The 19,274-nt window shown below is 41.0% G+C and overlaps 1 protein-coding gene across 1 annotated transcript; it reads right to left on the reverse strand.

The window, feature by feature from the left end:
- Window positions 1–6,088: 6,088 nt before the first annotated feature.
- Window positions 6,089–7,036, reverse strand: LOC100347199 (olfactory receptor 10H1). The gene has a single exon (XM_002723150.4). It carries the CDS (start codon window positions 7,034–7,036, stop codon window positions 6,089–6,091), a length of 948 nt encoding a protein of 315 aa, XP_002723196.1.
- Window positions 7,037–19,274: the final 12,238 nt, after the last annotated feature.

A 19,274-nucleotide genomic window follows, 5' to 3' on the forward strand; every position in this document is an offset into this window, starting at 1 on the left:
GAGGATGTTTCTCTTTGCCTTTGACTCTTTGTAACTCTGCTTTTCAAATAAATAAATACATCTTAAAACATAAAGTTTGTGGGCCAATGCTGTGGCACAGTGGGTTAAAGCCCTGGCCTGAAGCACCAGCATCACATATGGATGCCAGTTCTAGCAGGCTGCTCCTCTTCTGCTCCAGCTCTCTGCTATTGCCTGGGAAAGCAGTGGGAGATGGCCCAAGTCCTTGAGCCCCTGCACCCATGTAGGAGACTTGGAAAAAGCTCCTGGCTCCTGACTTCAGATCAGTGCAGCTCTGGCCGTTGCGGCCATTTGGGGAGTGAACCAGCAAATTTAAGACATCTCTCTCTGAATCTACCTCTCTCTGTAGCTCTTTCAAATAAATAAAATAAATCTTTAAAAATAATTTTTCTTTTTTTGACAGGAAGAGTGGACAGTGAGAGAGAGAGAGACAGAGAGAAGGTCTTCCTTTATCATTGGTTCACCCTCCAATGGCCGCTGCGGCCGGTGCACTGCCGCCAGTGCACCATGCTGATCCGAAGGCAGGATCCAGGTGCTTCTCCTGGTCTCCCATGCGGGTGCAGGGTCCAAGGACTTGGGCCATCCTCCAGTGCACTCCCAGGCCACAGCAGAGAGCTGGCCTGGAAGAGGGGCAACCGGAACAGAATCTGGCACCCCGACAGGGACTAGAACCCGGGGTGCTGGCACTGCAGGTGGAGGATTAGCCTATTGCATTGTGGCGCTGGATAAAAATAAAGTTTTTAAAAGCAGTTTACTGGGTGGGAGGGAAGTTATGGGGGGGAAGCCATTGTAATCCATAAGCTGTACTTTGGAAATTTATATTCATTAAATAAAAGTTAAAAAAAAGCAGTTTACTGGCCAGCACTGCAGCTCAATTTTGGTCTGATTGAGATATTTCCAAGGGTTTGTCCTCCATCTTGGACATTCTTTCTTCTGCCACACCAAGTGTGGTGTTAAGACTTCCCACTGTATTTTTGACATATTCATTTCTAATATTTTTGGTGATTTTTCTTTAAAATCTCAATCTCATGGGAAAATTTTTTCTGCATGTCATGTATGAATTTCTTGAACTCATGAATTTGCTTCTCATTGCTTGTGAGTAATCCTATGGTCATTGTTTTGAATGCCTTTTCAGGCATGGTATCAGTCTTTTCGTCTTCATATTCTAATACTGAAGTGTGATTATTTTCCTTCGGGGGAGTCATGTTGTCTTCCATATTCTTGTTTCTTATATTTCTGCATTTATTTTTAGGCATTTGTGGAAATTCCTATTGGTTTTCTCCTCTGATGGATTTTACCTTTGAACTATGACTTTCTGGGTTCTTGGAGAGTCTGCTGTTTTACTGAATACCTAGAAGCATTTGCTGGGTGTGGCCAGGGAGCTCTGGTTAGTGCTCCAGTGTGGGGTGAGCATTCACGGTGACACCTATGTTGGGCACGGTAGTTCTCTAATTGTCAGCATGAGGAAGGTTATGATCATTTCTGTTGCCATAATCACACTCTCACCTCCTCTCTTCCAAGGTTATAAATGCTCAAGGTTAACCCACTGTGGTGCAACCCTCATCCCTGATGCCACATGAACCACCCAAAGGGTATCTGTAGTCCTCAGTGTGAGCACAGAACCCTCTGTAATGACCCACCCCAGGTAGTCAGGGAGCTCTGAGTCTCTAACACAAGACAGTGTCTAGAGACCCAGCTACACCTTTTCACCTATCATGCAGTCAAGAGTTCTCATATCATAGCACAAAAGATTCCCACAGCCGTGGAATATAGAGGATCCTCTCCACACTGAGCTTGTCCTGTCCATGGAGAAAGCAGCAGAGACATCCATAGCTAGCTTCCTATGTGTACTCCACCTTGGCCATTTAAACCTCAGAGCCTGGAATATGTTGAGAGGCTGGGAGCACATCATAGTCCAGACTCAAATCAGTGGGAAATTTAACTTTTTCCCCTCTGGGAGAATCCTCTGGTTGCAAGCATGTGCAATAGCCACTGCAGCCTCTGCTGGTGTCAAAATGGTGCCTTCCCCCCAAGAGTTGCTGGGTGTTCTTGTCAGAGGATGTAGAGAATGAAACCTGCTAGTATTTCATTAAATTAGGCAGATAACCTGACCCCTGCTAGGAATCCATGAAAGACTTAAAGACAATGTGGCTTGCAAGGCTCTCTCTGAGGCAATAACACTAGTGGCTTGGGATGCCACAGTTTACTCTCACCTTGCTCCCCAAAGCTGGCACCCCCTACAGTTCCTGGCTTTTGGGGGGGTCATCCGTGGTTTCTCCACTCATTGCACATGTCTGCACCTTCCATGCTACTCCACTATAGCTCTCTTCCTTCTGTAGAATTTCAATTGCAAACTTCTATCCAACTCTCCCCTGGGAATGCACGTCCTCCGCTTTTCTTCTGCTATTTTCAACTCATCTAAAGCAGTACATCTTTTGCCTATTCAATCATCTTAGACTCCCTCCATCATAATATTCTGGGTAGAGGAAAATTTAAACAACTTATATCTCTCTCTTCATTGAGAATGTAGTGTGCAGGAGGAGGGGTAGAAGAAGGATTATCAACTCAACATATTTAGAAAGCATCCAGAGACAGCGCGATGATGTACCAGGTAGAGCCACCACCTGCAGTGCTGGCATCCCATATGGCTGCCAGTACGAGTCCTGGCTGCTCCACTTCTGGCCCAGCTCTCTGCTATGGCATGGGAAAGCAGTAGAAGATGGCCCACGTCCTGTGACTCTGCACCTGCATGAGAAACCAGGAAGAAGAAGATCCAGGTCCCTGGCTTCATGTCGGCCCAACTCTGACCATTGCAGCTATTTGGGGGAGTGAAACAGCAGATGAAAGACATCTCTCTCTCTCTCTCTCTCTCTCTCTCTCTCTCTTCCACCTTCCCTCCCTCCCTCCCTCCCTCCTCCCCTCCTTCCCTCCCTCCCTCTCTGTAACTCTGCCTTTCAAATAAATAAATCTTAAAAAAAATAGAAACCATCCAGGTGATACAAGATAGTTAGGTACTATACTAGCTAGGATAGTAGATAGTGAGAAGAGAAATGTTCCGGAAATAGTTTGAATTGAGAGTCAGCCTTGATTCGCTGATGTATAAGATAAAAGAAAGGGAAGAGTGGAGAAATTTTCCAAGAAAGTGAGATTAGTTGTTTTATGAGATAGCAAAGATTGTCAAAGGAAAGATGTCTAAAAAAGACAGATAATACAAATGTTCGTGAGAATATTCAAGAGTTATATATTTGGACACAATAAATTTAAGATGTCTATTGCATATTCATGTGGAGTAGGCAATTGGAAAGGGATAATGATACGGATTTGAAGACATAAATATAAAGATAGTACATAAATCCATGAAACTGGGTGGGACTTCCAAGGACTATAGGGACTCTAGTGGAGCACAGAATAATTTAAATGACTGCATTGCATTCCACTGTGTGAGTGAACCAACACTTATTCAATGGTTCTTTATCAATATTTATAACTAATGTTTTATAATCATAAATGTCACTTTTATAACATCATTTTGTTTACACAGATATGGAATACACCTATAGCTTGTCAATATAATCAGGTGGAAGATATTATCAGGAGGCAGGATTTTTAATCCAGGTGAGTCTGAGTCAAATGGATTTTCCACTTCTCTGGATGTCAACAAGATTCAACATTTTGGCTTCAATATTATGATGTATTAGTTCCCATATTGCTACTGTAAATGAAATACATGAGAGGGGCCTCTTGGGAAAGAAAAGTTTGGTTTGCAGTTGGGAGATTCAAAGATTGGAGCTGGCGCTGTGGTGCAGCGGGTTAATGCCCTGGCCTGAAGCACCAGCATCCCAAATGGGCGCCAGTTTGAGACCCGGCTGCTCCACTTTTGCTCCAGCTCTCTGCTATGGCCTGGGAAAGCAGTAGAAGATGGCCCAAGGCCTTGGGCCCCTGCACCTGCAGAGGAGAACCAGAAGAAACTCCTGGCTCAAGGATTCAAATGGGCGCAGCTCCAGCCATTGCGGCCATTTGGGGGGTGAACCAGCGGATGGAAGACCTCTCTCTCTCTTTCTCTCTTTCTCTTCCTCTCTCTCTTTCTCTGCCTCTCCTCTCTCTCTCTCTCTCTGTAACTCTTTCAAATAAATAAATAAATCTTAAAAAAAGGTCAAGATCAAGTAGCCCCATTAATCTGTCATCTGGTGGAGGCTGGTAATGGTGGAGTCAATGTGGATGAATGAACACGTGGTGATCCAGAAAGCCGATAGAGAAACTAGGGCATTTTCAGCTTAAACAACTAGCATGCTCATGAGGTTACCTTTAAAGGGAAAGCCCCCAGTCACTTATAGACCTTCCATTAGACCCACTTCTTAACCACTGCAACTAGATCAAGTCTTCACCCTAATTGATTAACCATTAGCATTAATCCACTAACTACTAATGTCTTTAAGATTTTGGGTAGCCAAATTCTCTTCAATCCATAACATGTGGAGTTTAAATTTGTCCATCTTAGAAATATTTCTTAAGAATTTCTTTTATGTTTCAAGTACAATATTGGCATTAGGTGTGATATTGAGGGAGGTGATCAAATGTCATGAGCTCATGAACTAAGTAGCTCAAAGAACACAAAAAGGTAGCATGAGAACCCAGTGTTTGACCTAAAATGTGAACCCAACTAGTTTCTACATTAGGTGCCAGTGGGACTAGAGGCCAGGTTGATTTTTCATTAAGAAAATTCAACAGTTTAACTTACATTCTTTCCAAAATTAGCTTTGGTGCTTGGGAAGGGGAATGCTTTAGCTCAAGGCTTAGAAATTACTGGGGAATCCTTATAAGAATAAATCTTATGGGCTGGAGCTGTGGCACAGCAGGTTAAAGCCCTGGCCTGAAGCACCAGAATCCCATATGGGCGCTGGTTCTAGTCCCAGCTACTCCTCTTCCAATTCAGGTCTCTGCTATGGCCTGGGATAGCAGTAGAAGATGGTCCAAGTACTTGGGCCCCTGCACCCTCATGGGAGACCTGAAAGAAGCTCCTGGCTCCTGTCTTCAGATCAGTGCAGCTCCAGTTGTTGATGCCATCTGGGGAGTGAACCAGCATATGGAAGACCTCTCTCTCTGTCTCTTCCTCTCTCTGTAACTCTGTATTTCAAATAAATAAAATAAATCTTTGAAAAAAAGAATAAACCTTATTTTATAGTAACAAAAGATTATGAGTTATAGAAACATTCCATCACTATTCCAAGGATGTATCGTCCACTATATAATAAATTTCACTTGCCCTCCTGTGCCAGAAAATTTTATAAGGATGTTAGGATGTTTGGAGAAAGATCAGTTTCCTTGCTGTTAGGACCTACTAGACCTATTTTAAGAAGAGAGTGAAGGGCTGGTGCAGTGGTGTAGTGGGTAAAGTCACCACCTGCAGTGCTGGCATCCCATATGGGTGCTGGTTCGAGTCCCAGGTGCTCCACTTCTGATCCAGCTCTCTGATATAGCCTGGGAAAACAGTGGAAGATGAACCAAGTCCTTGGGCCCTGCACCCCATGGGAGACCAGGATAAGTACCTGGCTCCTGCCATCGGATCAGCATGGTGCGCCGGCTGCAGCACGCCGGCCGCAGCGGCCATTGGAGGGTGAACCAACGGCAATGGCAAAGGAAGACCTTTCTCTCGGTCTCTCTCTCTTACTGTCCACTCTGCCTGTCAAAAAAAGAAAAAAAGAAAGTAGGGCATGAAGTCTTCTATTTTTTTCCTTTATGGGTATGTATTGTTGGCAGTAGTAGATGGCCTTGAGTTTCAGCAGGAGGAAAACAGATTCCAGGTTTGTAGCTAATTGAGAATGTGTCCTGCTGCAGGTAGAAATAATCAATTATTATTTTCTGGGTTATTATTTCATATATCCCTATTTTCCAAATAAATCTCTGATGTTGATTAATCATGTGAAAACATTTGTGGGTAGTCAACAAATGTTGCTATAAACCTTAAAGCATCAAACATAACTTAGTATATGCTCATTTCTAACAGAGGTGTCATTTCTAATAGAATTTGGTTACCCAACCTGGTTTTTCCCAAGTAGTTTATCTCAGATCATTACATTTTTTCTGGGTAGAATTTGCTGAGGAAAGTCTTTTTCATTGCATTTTTCAGCTCCTTGTTCCTAAGACTGAAGATGATGGGGCTGAGGAATGGAGTGAGGACTGTATATGTAATGCCCATCAAGGTGTCACCCTCCAGAGACTGAGGACCCTTGGGCTTGAGGTAGATGACAGAGGCAAAGCCATAGTGCACAACCACCACAGTGAGGTGGGATGCACAGGTGGAGAAGGCTTTGTGTCGACCCTCAACTGATGGGATATTCAAGATGGTGGCTACAATGAAGATATAGGAGAGTAGTATGAGGAGAAAGCAGCCAAGCAGGGCCATGATACACACTAGACCCACACTCTTGGCTACTACTGGTACGCCATTTCCACAGGCCAACTTCAAGAGAGGTGGCACATGGCAAGCAAAATGGTGGATCTCATTAGGTCCACAGAAGGTAAGGTGGAAAATGGCTGTTGTCACCACCATTCCCATGATTGAGCCACCAGCCCAGGACCAGGCTACCAGGCAGGCACAGCCCTGGGGGCTCATGAGCATGTTATAGCGCAGGGGGTGGCAGATGGCCACGTAGCGGTCATAGCCCATGATAGTGAGTAGAAATGAGTGAGTGAAGCCGAATGTGAAGGAGAAGAACATCTGGTTTGCACAGGCCAAGAAAGTGATGGAGTGATGGATGGAGAGCAGGTCAGCCAGCATGCGTGGGATGATGGCAAAAGTGTAGAGGATCTCAGAGATGGAGAGGGCACACAGGAAGAGGTACATGGGTGTGTGCAGGCTGTGTTCACTCCAGATGGTTACCATGATAAGCAGGTTACCCAGCAGCGTGAACAGGTACATCAGCAGGAACAGCAGGAAGAACATCATCTGAAGGTGGGGGAAGGTGGAGAAGCCAATGAGGATGAATTCAGTAACTTCTGAGTAATTGGCTCCCTGCATGGAGGCTGTGCCTAGAGTGGGGAAGAGGGAGAGGTCAGCTACCATGTGTGGAAAGGTCACCAGTTTCTGAACGTGCCCAAGAAGTTGCTCTGGATAAGTGGTTAATCCTGTCATCAGTCTAGTAAGGAATATACTAGTTTTACCCCACATTTTGAGTGTCTGGAATAAATTCAGTAAGAATATCGGGGTGTAGGGATCTAGGAACCTTGAAAGAATGAATCTGTTGAAATGCTACATCCAAGATTTGAATTAATGGCTGGATAGACCACAAAGGCTATATTCTTAATTATCCTAATATATTGATCCTCTGAAGAAAGAATATTCCTCCCAAACATTGCTGGAGCTTACAAGAATTGTTTTTCCTTCTACTCCCCAGTGATAAATCCTGTGTTCCCCGTAGCTTCAGATACCACGAGATATCCTTCACAAGCTAAAACATCTTTTATCCAGGGGCATATCTAACTTAACTCAACCCAAATCAGAGAATTCCTTTGGAACTATATATGTAGGAAATCAGGGACAGAATCTCTGTGCTTCTATCAAAGGAGACAGAAATACTACAGTGGCTGTTTTCCATTTCACATGAGAAACATCTGTGTGTTCTGAAGGAAAACAACACAATTATAAAAGACAGGGACATAAAAGTCAGAAGATCTGACTTTAAGTCTATTTTCTGTCCACTGTATATCTTTAGCAAATTTCTTCACCTCTTTCTCCTCCATTTTTATCTTCCCATCTCACTGGTTGTTGTGAGAAATAAATGGCTTACTCTTTGGAGATGAAATGGCACTAAGTGCTACATTCCATAAATCAATATAGTAAACAAACATATGAGGGTACTTTAAAAAATTAATATAAAAATTAAGTTTATTTCAGTGCACAGAAATTGAGATCCTTGCATATCATCTCTTCAAAACCTTCATGGAAAATGTACATTATGAGAAAACTATGCAAAAATTTCAAAAATTTTTGCACCAAGATGACATATCTTTATTTTCATTTTTATCAACTTTTGAAGAACTATCATACACAATTTGTACTCAGTAAGGAACCTAATGTAATGAGATTTTGATATGTCTTTGTGAATCAGTTCACTAAAACTAAATTACTATTTTGAAATTCAGCAATGTAAAGTTTAAAACAGTAAGCCACCAATGTGCTTATTATGTGTGAGATTTGTGTCCAGCTTTTTCCACTCAGCATTTTATTCCAAGATTCATTCACATTTTAGCATGAATCAGCACCTCATTCCTTTTTATGACCAAACAATTTATCCTATTATATGGATATGTCTTTAGTGTTTGGGTTGTCACTAGGTTGTGACTAGTTTGTGACTAGTGCTAAGTGAATGTGTTTGTGAGAGTTTAAAGTAGATTAGCTGTTGCTAAGGTTTAGGATAGGAGGGAATAAGAAGCTGCTCCCAATGGATGGGTGCAGGCTTTTCTTTTGGGGAGATGAAAATTTCAGGAGCCAAGTGATGATTGCCTAGCATTGTAAATGTACCTAATTGTACTGAATTTTATACTTTATTTATTGTGGCTTGGTTTTTATATTTATTATTAATACTATTTTTATTGAGATCATAATTTTATGCATTTATGGGGTACCATACAAAGTTTTGATACATGTATATAACATAGAATCCTTAAATCATGCTAATAAATATTCTGTATCTCACCTACCTTTCATTTGTTATGATGGGACATTTAAACTTTGCTCTCTTCATTATTTCAAGCCACATCATACATTATTAAGGAAAATGGTCACCTTGGTTCAACAGATCTCAACACCTATTTCTTTTATGTGACTAAAACTTTGCACCCTTTGATCAACAGGTATTCATTCACTCCCTCCCCTCCATACTTCCCCAGATTCAGATAACCATTTTTCTATTTTATAATGGTTAGGTGTTATATTTAATATTATGCATGTTTTATCATAATTTTTAAACAATTTAAAGGGTAGCAAGTATCCTCTTAGGTTTATGATAAGAAACAAAGGGGGAAAATAGCTACTTTGGTTAACAGAGGCTGAAATCACCAAACAGTACCAGATTCCAGCATTTATTGGTACCTCTTGCTGGAAATACTTTTAAGGATTTCAGTTCTGGGTCAACATCTTCCCATAGCTTCCCAACCCAGTGACTTCAACAGCCCACACAGTCTCATCATTTGCTATCTTAATGAATTTAAGAGCTTGGGAACAAGTGCCTACGATAAGCCCAATGGGTGAGACTGGTGTGTGGGTTGTGATAAGAAGTTCTTCTTCATCGTCTAACATCTAAGACAGGATTTTTGTCAACCTCAAGATTACTGACATTTGGGTCCAGAGCATTTACTCTGCATTCTTGGGTACTTAGCAGTATCCTTCGTCTTCATAGGCCAGATATCCACATCTCCTTAGCACTCATGACTATCAAAAAGGTCTCCAGGGCTTAACACCATGGTGCACCAGGTTAAGCTGTTGTTTGCAACACTGGCAACCAATTCTGGAGTGACAGTTAACATCCTAATTGCTTTGCTTCTGATTTGGATTCTGCTAGTGCACCTATAAAGGCAGCAGAATTTGGCCCAAGTACTTGGTCCCCCTCCACCCACGTAGGAGACCCGAATGAAGTTCCTGGTTCTGAACTTAGTTCCTAGATTAGGCCTGGCACAGCCATGGATATTGCAGCCATTTAGGGAGTGAAGCAGCAGATGGAAGAGCTTCCTTTCTTACTTTTCTTTCTCCTTTTCTCTGAGTCTTTCCCTCTCTTTCAAATAAATAAATCTTTTAAAATGTCTTCAGAAAGCACCCCCATGGACCTCACAATAGGAAAAGCTACACCCAGTTGAGAATTACTGATCCAGAATGCAATGCCTTGGCACCCTTCTCCACCCAGATTCCCTTTCCTCCCTTTCTCCGGTTGGCAAATCCGTTTATGTTTAAGCCTCTTGTTACATGCCACTTCCTCTGTGCATCCTCCTGGACATCCTCTTCCCAAAATACATTTAATTTCTCCTTTCTGGGTGCCTCAAAAATAATTCCAGAGTAAAAAATAATTGCCCATGACTTTGTCATAATTTTTCTCATCACAAGTCATCTTGGAACTATCTGGGTGCCTGTCACTGGACTGTAAACTATTCACACCAGAGACTGTTGTGTCTATGGCACAAATACTGTGAATTCAACCACAATGCACCAGATAAGAATATCTATGCTTTATTTAATGAATTCTATGGACTAGGCACCATGCTTAGAATATCTTATGCAATTCTTACTGAATCTTCACACTGCAATAGAAAGCAGCTGCTGCAGTTCCCATGTGCATATGAGGAAACTGTGTATTTAAGAGCACACATCCCTTGTCCAAGGCATCATAGCTCTGGAGCAGGGTGGTCAGTATCAGAACTTGGATCTGATTGATCACAATGTTTGTCTTTTGTTAACCTTTTGTCATCCTCACCACTTACTGATGGCTGTAAGTAAAGTTCAGAGGCCACTCCCAGGTCAAGAAGATGTTCCTTCCTAATGGCTGATTGTATACAAATTCTCACTCCTTGTATCACAGCCATTGGAAAAGGAAGAAATAAAACTATACAAATACAAATGTTGATCATATCTGAGGGAGATGGTCAAGGACTGTGGATAGTACACTATGAAATTGTGGGGGTGTGGGTTTCACCAAAAAGAGGTTCCTTTTTATTCAGAGAAGGCAGAAATAGAGAAGTGGCAAGAGAACTGTGAATTTCATGAGCTCACGGTGAAAGAAAGAATGCATAGTCAGAGCAAACAGGATAGTTGAAGTGGTAAAACCATGCCACAAAATGCTTTAGTGCATTTAGTTTTCACATTATGAAAACATTGAAATCCAGAGAATGTACCAAGAGTAAATCATAATATAAGTTATAGATTTTATTTAATGACAAAGTCAATATTGGTGCATTGATTGTAACAAATATATCAAAATAATAAAAGTTGCTAATCACAGAGGGTATTGTGTGCAGTGGAATGAAGGTATATTGAGATTGTCAGCACTGTATTCTGTAAACCTAGAATTGCTCTTGAAAGTAAAACCTATTAATTTTATTTTAAAAATTAAAAAAAACAGAAACAAAAACCTTAACGAATGCTTATTAAGGTGGCAGAAAGGGAAATTTTAAATCCTCCAGGCATTGATCTACCTGCAGAAAACCTGCAAGTTCCTCTTCAAGTAAATTGAAGAAAGAGAGACAAGGAGAGAGAGGAGAGAAGAGAGAGGAGAGAGGAGAGAGAGAGAGAGGGAGAGAAGGAGAGAGGTAAAGAGGGAGAGAGGGAGAATGTATAGAAATCTATAACAGCAATAATCTGAGTGCTATCTGGCACTTAGGGGCCCACAGAGGGAAATAGCTCCCCACCTAGAGACACAAGGTCTATCTCTGGCATTGACAAACCCTGCCCACATATATACTGAAGACAGGGTTTCCCAGCTTTAACATTTAGGGACATTTTGGGTACAAACTACTTGTTTATAAAATTGCTAATAGTATTTTTGGCGGACAAATGAGAATTGAACACATTTATGAGGATACCGTGTTATGTTTTGATATATGTCCACAATATAGCTCGGGTAAATATAACTTAGGATATTTATTAACCCAGTTACTTCTGTTTTTAAGGTGAGAAATTTGAAATTCACTCTCTGTTACTTTCATGTATACAATATTTTATTGACTTAGTTAACATATTATGTAGCAAATCTCAAAATTTATTCCTCCTATTTCAAATTTCGTTCCCATTGATCAAAAACTCATTGTTTTCCCTCTCATCGGCTTCTGATGACAATCCAGCAAAGCACAGAAAAGCAGACGCTGCATGATCTCACATGAGTGAGACCTGTCATCTAAAAAGGGAACTCTGAGAAACAGAGAACAGTGAGGGGCTGGATAATTTTCTGTGGTGGATGGTATTCTCGTATTGTAGCATCTCTAGCCTTGACATACTAGATGTCAGTAGAATATCCCAGTCATGACGATCAGAAATATTCTCAGATATTGTCAAATCTCCTCCTGAAGAAATCACTTTCAGTTGAGAACCAGGAACTGGGTGTGTCTTCTCTTTCAGACCCCATCCTGCCTTCTGGCTGTCTCTTCTTAGTAAATTCATTCCCTGTACCTTCTCTCTCAGTCACCATCTTGCTCCCTTTCCTCTCCATCTCCTCACTGACAACTTCTTAGCATTACCTTGCCTGTCCTGATGGATGCTTCTATAATTCTTTACACACCAGCTGGTAATCTAAAACCTCTCAAATCAGAACCTTCTTTGGGCTTCTTCTTTTCCTTTCCTCAATACTTTTTTCACTGGTTTCTGGCCAGTACAGATTGAGAATGGAGATAGGTAATGTCAAGAGATCTCTCTTCTCTCTACACCCAAATTTTCTCACCTTTCCAAGGAACCTACCTCATTAGGTAGCAGGAGCTCCAAACTGGGTTACGGTGGCTTAGTGATCATCACACTGGATCGATGCTCCTTACCCCATAGGCATAAATTGCTTGAAGAGTACTACAAACTGTTAAAATCTCTAAGTCACTGGAAGGTGCTGGTTCCTTGTGTCTCTCCTGGTCAACTTGATAGTGAAATGACTCACTTAGGAAGAGACTCACCTTGATCTGCAGACCCTGCACCTGTTTTTGCCTCACCCCAGTGGGAGCCCCTGGATGGAGTTTCCCGACAGATGAGGGTTGCACCAGTGTGGAAGGGGTGAGAGAATCAGGGGGCTTGATGGAGCCTTGGTCATTAATATTTATATCTTCCTTCTGCTGCCTTCTCTGACTGTGGTCCTTTTGCCTCTGTCTCTGCTATGGGGATGCTGAGACCCTGGGGATCCTTCCCGGTCATAAGTAACCTCAGGGACTCTGTGTCCTCACCTTTCCTCCCTCCCTTCCTGCCAAGGGTGAGCCAATTACCTAAGCATCTCAAGGGTTTGAGTAGAGGCTATTACACAAATGTCAGATTTGGGGCACTGAGTGTTGATGTTGACAAAAGAGTGCTCCTTCCATTACCCACGGGGTTCAGGAAGTTGCTTGAAATGCTTCCTCCACCTTCATCGTCCTCATCTGGATCTCTTTAAATGCCTTCTTAAAGATTTTTAAAATTGAAGAACACACTTTATTATCTTATTAAGTAGTTGAAATGCTACATATAAGGATATCATGAAATCATGGTAATGAATTTCACTGGCATTATTTCAGATCTTGAATACATGTGGCATACAAATAAATATAACCTTTGGAAATAAGGCTTATTTTTATTATATTGTTTTTTATTTAATATTAAGATTCACATAACATTATTAATCACTTTAAAATATTAATTCACTGGGAATTAAGGCATTTCTTTAGGTACTGCATTACTTCTATTAGTTCCAAAATATTTTTTGTCTCCTCACAAAGAAACCCCAAACTCCATTTGCAAGCACTCCCTGTTCTCCCTCTTCTTGTTGCTGGAAGTGATTCATCTGCCTTCTATCTCTATGTTCTTGATATTTCTATAAATCAAATAATATACTGTGTAATGGTTTGCATCTGGTTTCTTTCACTCAGCACAACGTGTTCAAGGTTCTTCCATGATATAGCACACATCATCACTTCTAACCTCTTCTTGAACTTTTAAGTAATTAATTATGAACAAAAGCCAATCTTCAAAGCACAATTTCAGAATCAGTGAAGCTATATACAGATATATATATATATATATATACAGATAGGATATATATATATATATATACAGATGATATATATATATATATATATATACACAGATAAGAAAATTCAAGGAGCTCATTAGTTATGTCACACCAAACTATGAAAAGCAAAATCAATTTTACATTGTACTTCTATGTAAATAAATATTCTTTTCCTATATGTATTCTTAGATATCTTATACAAATAGCAGTACTTATAACAAATGCTTTATTTTATTAAATTCAATAGCATGAATTTCCTAGAAAGAGCAAAAGGAGTTGATAATAAACTCTGAAATTTTATATTTGTTTTTCCTATTTCTGTCAATTTCCTGATATATATATATATATATAACATAAGCAGGAAAATATCTTTAGTAATTCAAGCATGTGCGTCTATAGGTGTCTTGTAGAACTCTGCCCAGTTATACATATCCTATGTTGCTCCCTGTTTTCCATTACTTCTTTGCTTCAAACCCCCTTGCAAACTTTTTTTAAGCAGCTTGCAAATTTTTAGTCTTTTTTGCTTCTATAAACTTTGACAAGAAATTGCTGTGGCAATGTTTTTTTAACTTTTATTTAATGAATATAAATTTCCAAAGTACGATTTATGGATTACAATGGCTTCCCCCCCCATACCGTCCCTCCCACCCACAACCCTCCCCTTTCCCACTCCCTCTCCCCTTCCATTCACATCAAGATTCATTTTCGATTATCTTAATATACAGAAGATCAGCTTAGAATACATTAAGTAAGGATTTCAACAGTTTGCTCCCACACAGAAACATAAAGTGAAAAATAATAGATGATTTTTTTTAAATGATGATGAAATCAGATCAGACCTATTGTCATGTTTAATCCCAGTGAGAGTCAAGTTGGGAGTTGATAATTTCTTTTTTTTTTTTTTTTACAGAGGATCAGTTTAGTATGCATTAAGTAAAGATTTCAACAGTTTGCACCCCCATAGAAACACAAAGTGAAATATATTAAAAAGATTTATTTTATTTATATGAAAGGCAGAGTTATAGAGAAAGTGAGGGAAAGAGGAAGGGAGAGAGGGAGAGAGGGAAGGGTAGAGAGGGAGAGAGAAAGAGAGAAACTTCTGTTGGTTGGGCTGAGCCGAAACCAGGAGCCAAGAGCTTCTTCTGGGTCTCCCACATGGGTTCAGGGGCCAAAGGACTTAAGCCATCCTCTGCTGCTTTCCCAAGTACATTAGTAGGGAACTGGATCAGAAGTGGAGCACCCAGGAATCAAACCGACACCCATAGGGGATGCTGGCACTGCAGGAGGTGGCTTTACCCCCTGTGCCACAGCACTGGCCTCTGCTTTGACAATTTTTACAATAAGCTCCCACAATGCTCCTCGGCCATCTAAAAACACTTCTCCATGGCATGGTGTATCCTATTTTCAAGCGCTATATTTTCTTTTCTTTTTTTTTTAAAGATTTATTTATTTATTTGAAAGTCAGAATTACACACAGAGAGAAGGAAAGGCAGAGAGAGTGAGATCTTCCATCTGCCAGTTCACTCCCCAGTTGGCTGCAAGGAGCTGGGTCAATCTGAAGCCAGGAGCCAGGAGCTTCATCCAGTTCTCCCATGTGAGTGTAGGGGCCAAAGGACTTGGGCCATCTTCCACTGCTTTCCCAGGCAATAGGAAAGAGCTGGATCAGAAGTGGAGCAGCCTGGAATCGAACTGATGCCCATATGGGATGCCAGCACTGCAGGCAGTGGCTTTACCCACTATGCCACAGTGCAGGCTCCCAAATGTATCTTTTACTCCAACATAATTAGTAAGCCTTTTGAGCTGAGTTTTATGTGAGGATTTTTCACCATGAGATTCCTTTTCAGATCAAGACTTCGACTACCAGGGAGGAGAGAAAAAAAGTGAAGTTAGGTCGTTGCCCTGGAACTCCGGGCTTGGCCTGCCTGGTGATATTCATCATCATATGAAGTCCAAAGACCTGTCTGCAGGTAGTGTTCACTGGCCAGGAAATTAGACCTGGCCTACACAAGGTAGAGGCCTGAGCTTTCACAGGATGAACACGCTCTGGTCTGAGGCCCTTGGTCCTAGGCCATGCTGTGCTGGTCTTGGCAGGCACATTCTGGTTTGTGATCTAGGACTGTGGTATAAGTGGCCACAGTTATGTTAACTCCATTCTTCCATCAAGTTCAAGCAGCATAATGTGAAAATAGTACCAGCTTGCTTGGGGGAAGAAAAGGTTTTTGGGTTGCTAGATTGCCCGGAATTTATGCATCCCTGCAGGATTTGGACTCAGTAATATTGTAACCCCAGCAATGCCCCATGCTAATGCAAGTACCAAGGCAAACCCTGCAAGATACCAAAACAGTGCTCCCACATTCCCATTCCACAATGAAGAGATGAGTGACCCCCTATGACCTTGGACCCAGTGACTGCAACTCCACTGGGTTTGAAAGGAGCACCATGTGTACTCACTGCTGCTGCCAACAATTGCTGTGAAAAAATGTCAGGAGGTGATGAAACAGCAAACAACTGGAAATAAAACCAAACTAGCCTACAAAAGAGAAATCTGAAGATACAATTACAGAAAAAAGCCTTGTTTCATGAAAGTCATACAATAAAAGTAATAAAAAAAAGGTGCTAGGACATAAGCACAAATATCAACATATAGTGACAGGAAACATTAAAAGCAAGTGATACGATGTCCCTGAAAGAAAATGACAATACATTAGTAGCAGATCCAAAAGAAAAGGAAATAGGGAGAGTGGCATTTGGCACAACAGGTTAAATTGTTGCATATGGTGCTTGCATTCAATACCAAAGTGTCAGTTCAATTCTTGGCTGCTCTGCATATGATCCAGCTCCCTGGCTATGTGCCTGGACCCCTCACACCCATGTAGGAGACCTGAATGGAGTTTCTGGCACTTGGCTTCAACCTGGCCCAGACTTGGCAGTTGCAGCTATTTTTGAAGCAGTGAAGTGGATGGAAGGTCTCTCTCTCTCTCTCTCTGCACTCTGCCTTTCAAATAAATAAATCCCTTTTAAAGAGAAATTGGCAAGATACTGATAAAGAATTCAAAAGGATGACTATAAGGATGCTCAAAGAGATAAAGGAATATAGAAAGAGAGTTGAATAAAATCAGGAAAACAATGCATGGTACGAATGACAAATTCAGCAAAAGTATAAAAACCTTTAAAATGAAACAAATATTGAAAATGAGTAATTCAAAAAGCCAAATAAAATACAGCTGAAACCCTCAACAACAGAGTTGAGCAAGAAGAATATGAATATCTGAAGCTATTTATGGCTCTTTTGAAATAACCCAGACAAGAACACAGTTTAAAAAAAAGATAAGATAAAAGAATAGTTTTTAAGAATTTGTGAGACCATTAAACAAATGCATATTCAACTTATGAGGATTACTGCAAATGAAGAGAGGAGTAAAGGATTAGAAAAAATATGTAATAAAATGACAGCTGCAAATTTCCAGAATCCAGACAAAAAATATAAACAACCAAGTACAGGAAGGCCATAGGACCTGAGATAGATATGATCAGAAAAGAGTCTTATCATTACATATTATAAGAAAACTTACAAATATATAACACAGGTATAATCCTAAAATTTTCAAAAAAAGTGATAGATTTGGAGCTGGCATTGTCACACAGAACATTGAACAGCAAGCTTGTAATGCCAGTATTCCACATTTGAGTGTTAATTTGAGTCTCACTTGCCCCACTTCTGATCCAGATTTCTCATAATGCACATGGGAATGCAGCAGAAAATGTCCCAAGTACTTGAGCCCCTGCCACCCACGAGGAAGACCTAAATGGGGTTCCTGGATCACGACTTTGTCCTGTCTCAGCCCTTGCTGTTTGGATAGTACGCCAGTGGCTGTTAGCTCTCTCTCTCTCTCTCTCTGCATTTCAAATAAAAATATTTTTTAATGTTTAGCTCATTTTTTAAAAAGATTGATTTATTTATTTGAGAGCAAGAGTTACACAGAGAGAGGAGAGAGGAGAGAGAGAGGAGGGAGAGAGGAGAGAGGATAAAGGAGAGAGGAGGGAGAGAGGAGAGAGAGAGAGAGGAGAGAGGGGAGACAGAGAGAGAGAGAGAGAGAGAGAGAGAGAGAGAAGAGAGTCCTTCATCTGATAGTTCACTCCCCAGTTGGCTGCAATGGCCGGAGCTGCACCAATCCAAAGCCAGGAGCCAGGAATTTCTTCTGGCTCTCCCACATAGGTACAGGGGCCCAAGGACTTGGACCATCTCCCACTGCTTTCCCAGGCCACAGCAGAGAGCTGGATCGGAAGTGGAGCAGCCGAGCCTTGAACTGGGGCCCATATGGGATGCTGGTGCTTCAGGCCAGGGCATTAACCCGCTGCACCACAGGGCCGGCCCCAAATGTGCAGCTCATTTATAAGATAATTCCAATTAGACTATATAGTTTCTTTCTTTCTTTTTTTTTTTTTTTTTTTTTTGACAGGCAGAGTAGACAATGAGAGAGAGAGACAGAGAGAAAGGTTTTCCATTTCCATTGGTTCACCACCCAATAGCCATTGTGGCCGGCGCAGCACGCTGCTCCGAAGCCAGGAGCCTGGTGCTTCTCCTGATATCCCATGCGGGTGCAGGGCCCAAGGACTTGGGCCATCCTCCACTGCACTTTTGTGCCTCAGCAGAGAGCTGGACTGGAAGAGGAGCAACCGGGACAGAATCCGGCGCCCCGACCGGGACTAGAACCCGGTGTGCCAGCACCACAGGCAGAGGATTAGCCTATTGAGCCATGGCGCCGGCCAGACTATATAGTTTCTATTTCTACTTTTTTCTATTTCAAAAGTAGAAACAGAAACTATAGAGGCAGGAGAGAATGGAATAACACATTCTAAATTCTGAAAGAAAATAACTGCAAAGAAAGAATACTTTACCAAATGAAGATAACTTTCAGAAATAAAAGAGAAAAATTTTCATGACAAGCAAAAGTTGAGAATTTATCACCATCAGCTCAATATACAAAGGTTGTTTAAGGTAGTCCTACATACACAGGCAATGCAAATATAACAACCACTATGAAAACACATGAAAGCATAAAATCCAATAGAAAAATAATTAACGATATTAAAAATAAACAGAACATCTAAAATAATAGAATTAAGACATTTTTTCTCAATAGCAGTGAATATGGACTGAATTACTCTAGGAAAGGATTCAGATTGGCAGCTATTATGAAATTACAAGATTCAACATTACATAGCCTACCAGAAACTCATTTAATACAGATGAAAGTGAAGGATGGAAAGAGGTATTTCCTGCAAGAGGAAACCAAAGGCAAGCAGAGGTAGCTATACTTGTATCAGAAAAAATAGACTTTAAGACAAAAATTAAAATGAAATGTGAAAGGTCACTACAAAATGACCAAGGGATCACTTCCCCAAGGTGATATAACAACTGTAAATATATATGCATCTAATTCTGGTATAACCAGTTTGATAAAACAAACGTTATAAGATCTAAAGAGAGATATAAAATCCAAGACAATGATAGTGGGGGACTTCAGCTCCTCT

Source organism: Oryctolagus cuniculus, chromosome 16 (assembly GCF_964237555.1).
Source record: "Oryctolagus cuniculus chromosome 16, mOryCun1.1, whole genome shotgun sequence".
In the NCBI taxonomy this organism is placed as follows: domain Eukaryota; kingdom Metazoa; phylum Chordata; class Mammalia; order Lagomorpha; family Leporidae; genus Oryctolagus; species Oryctolagus cuniculus.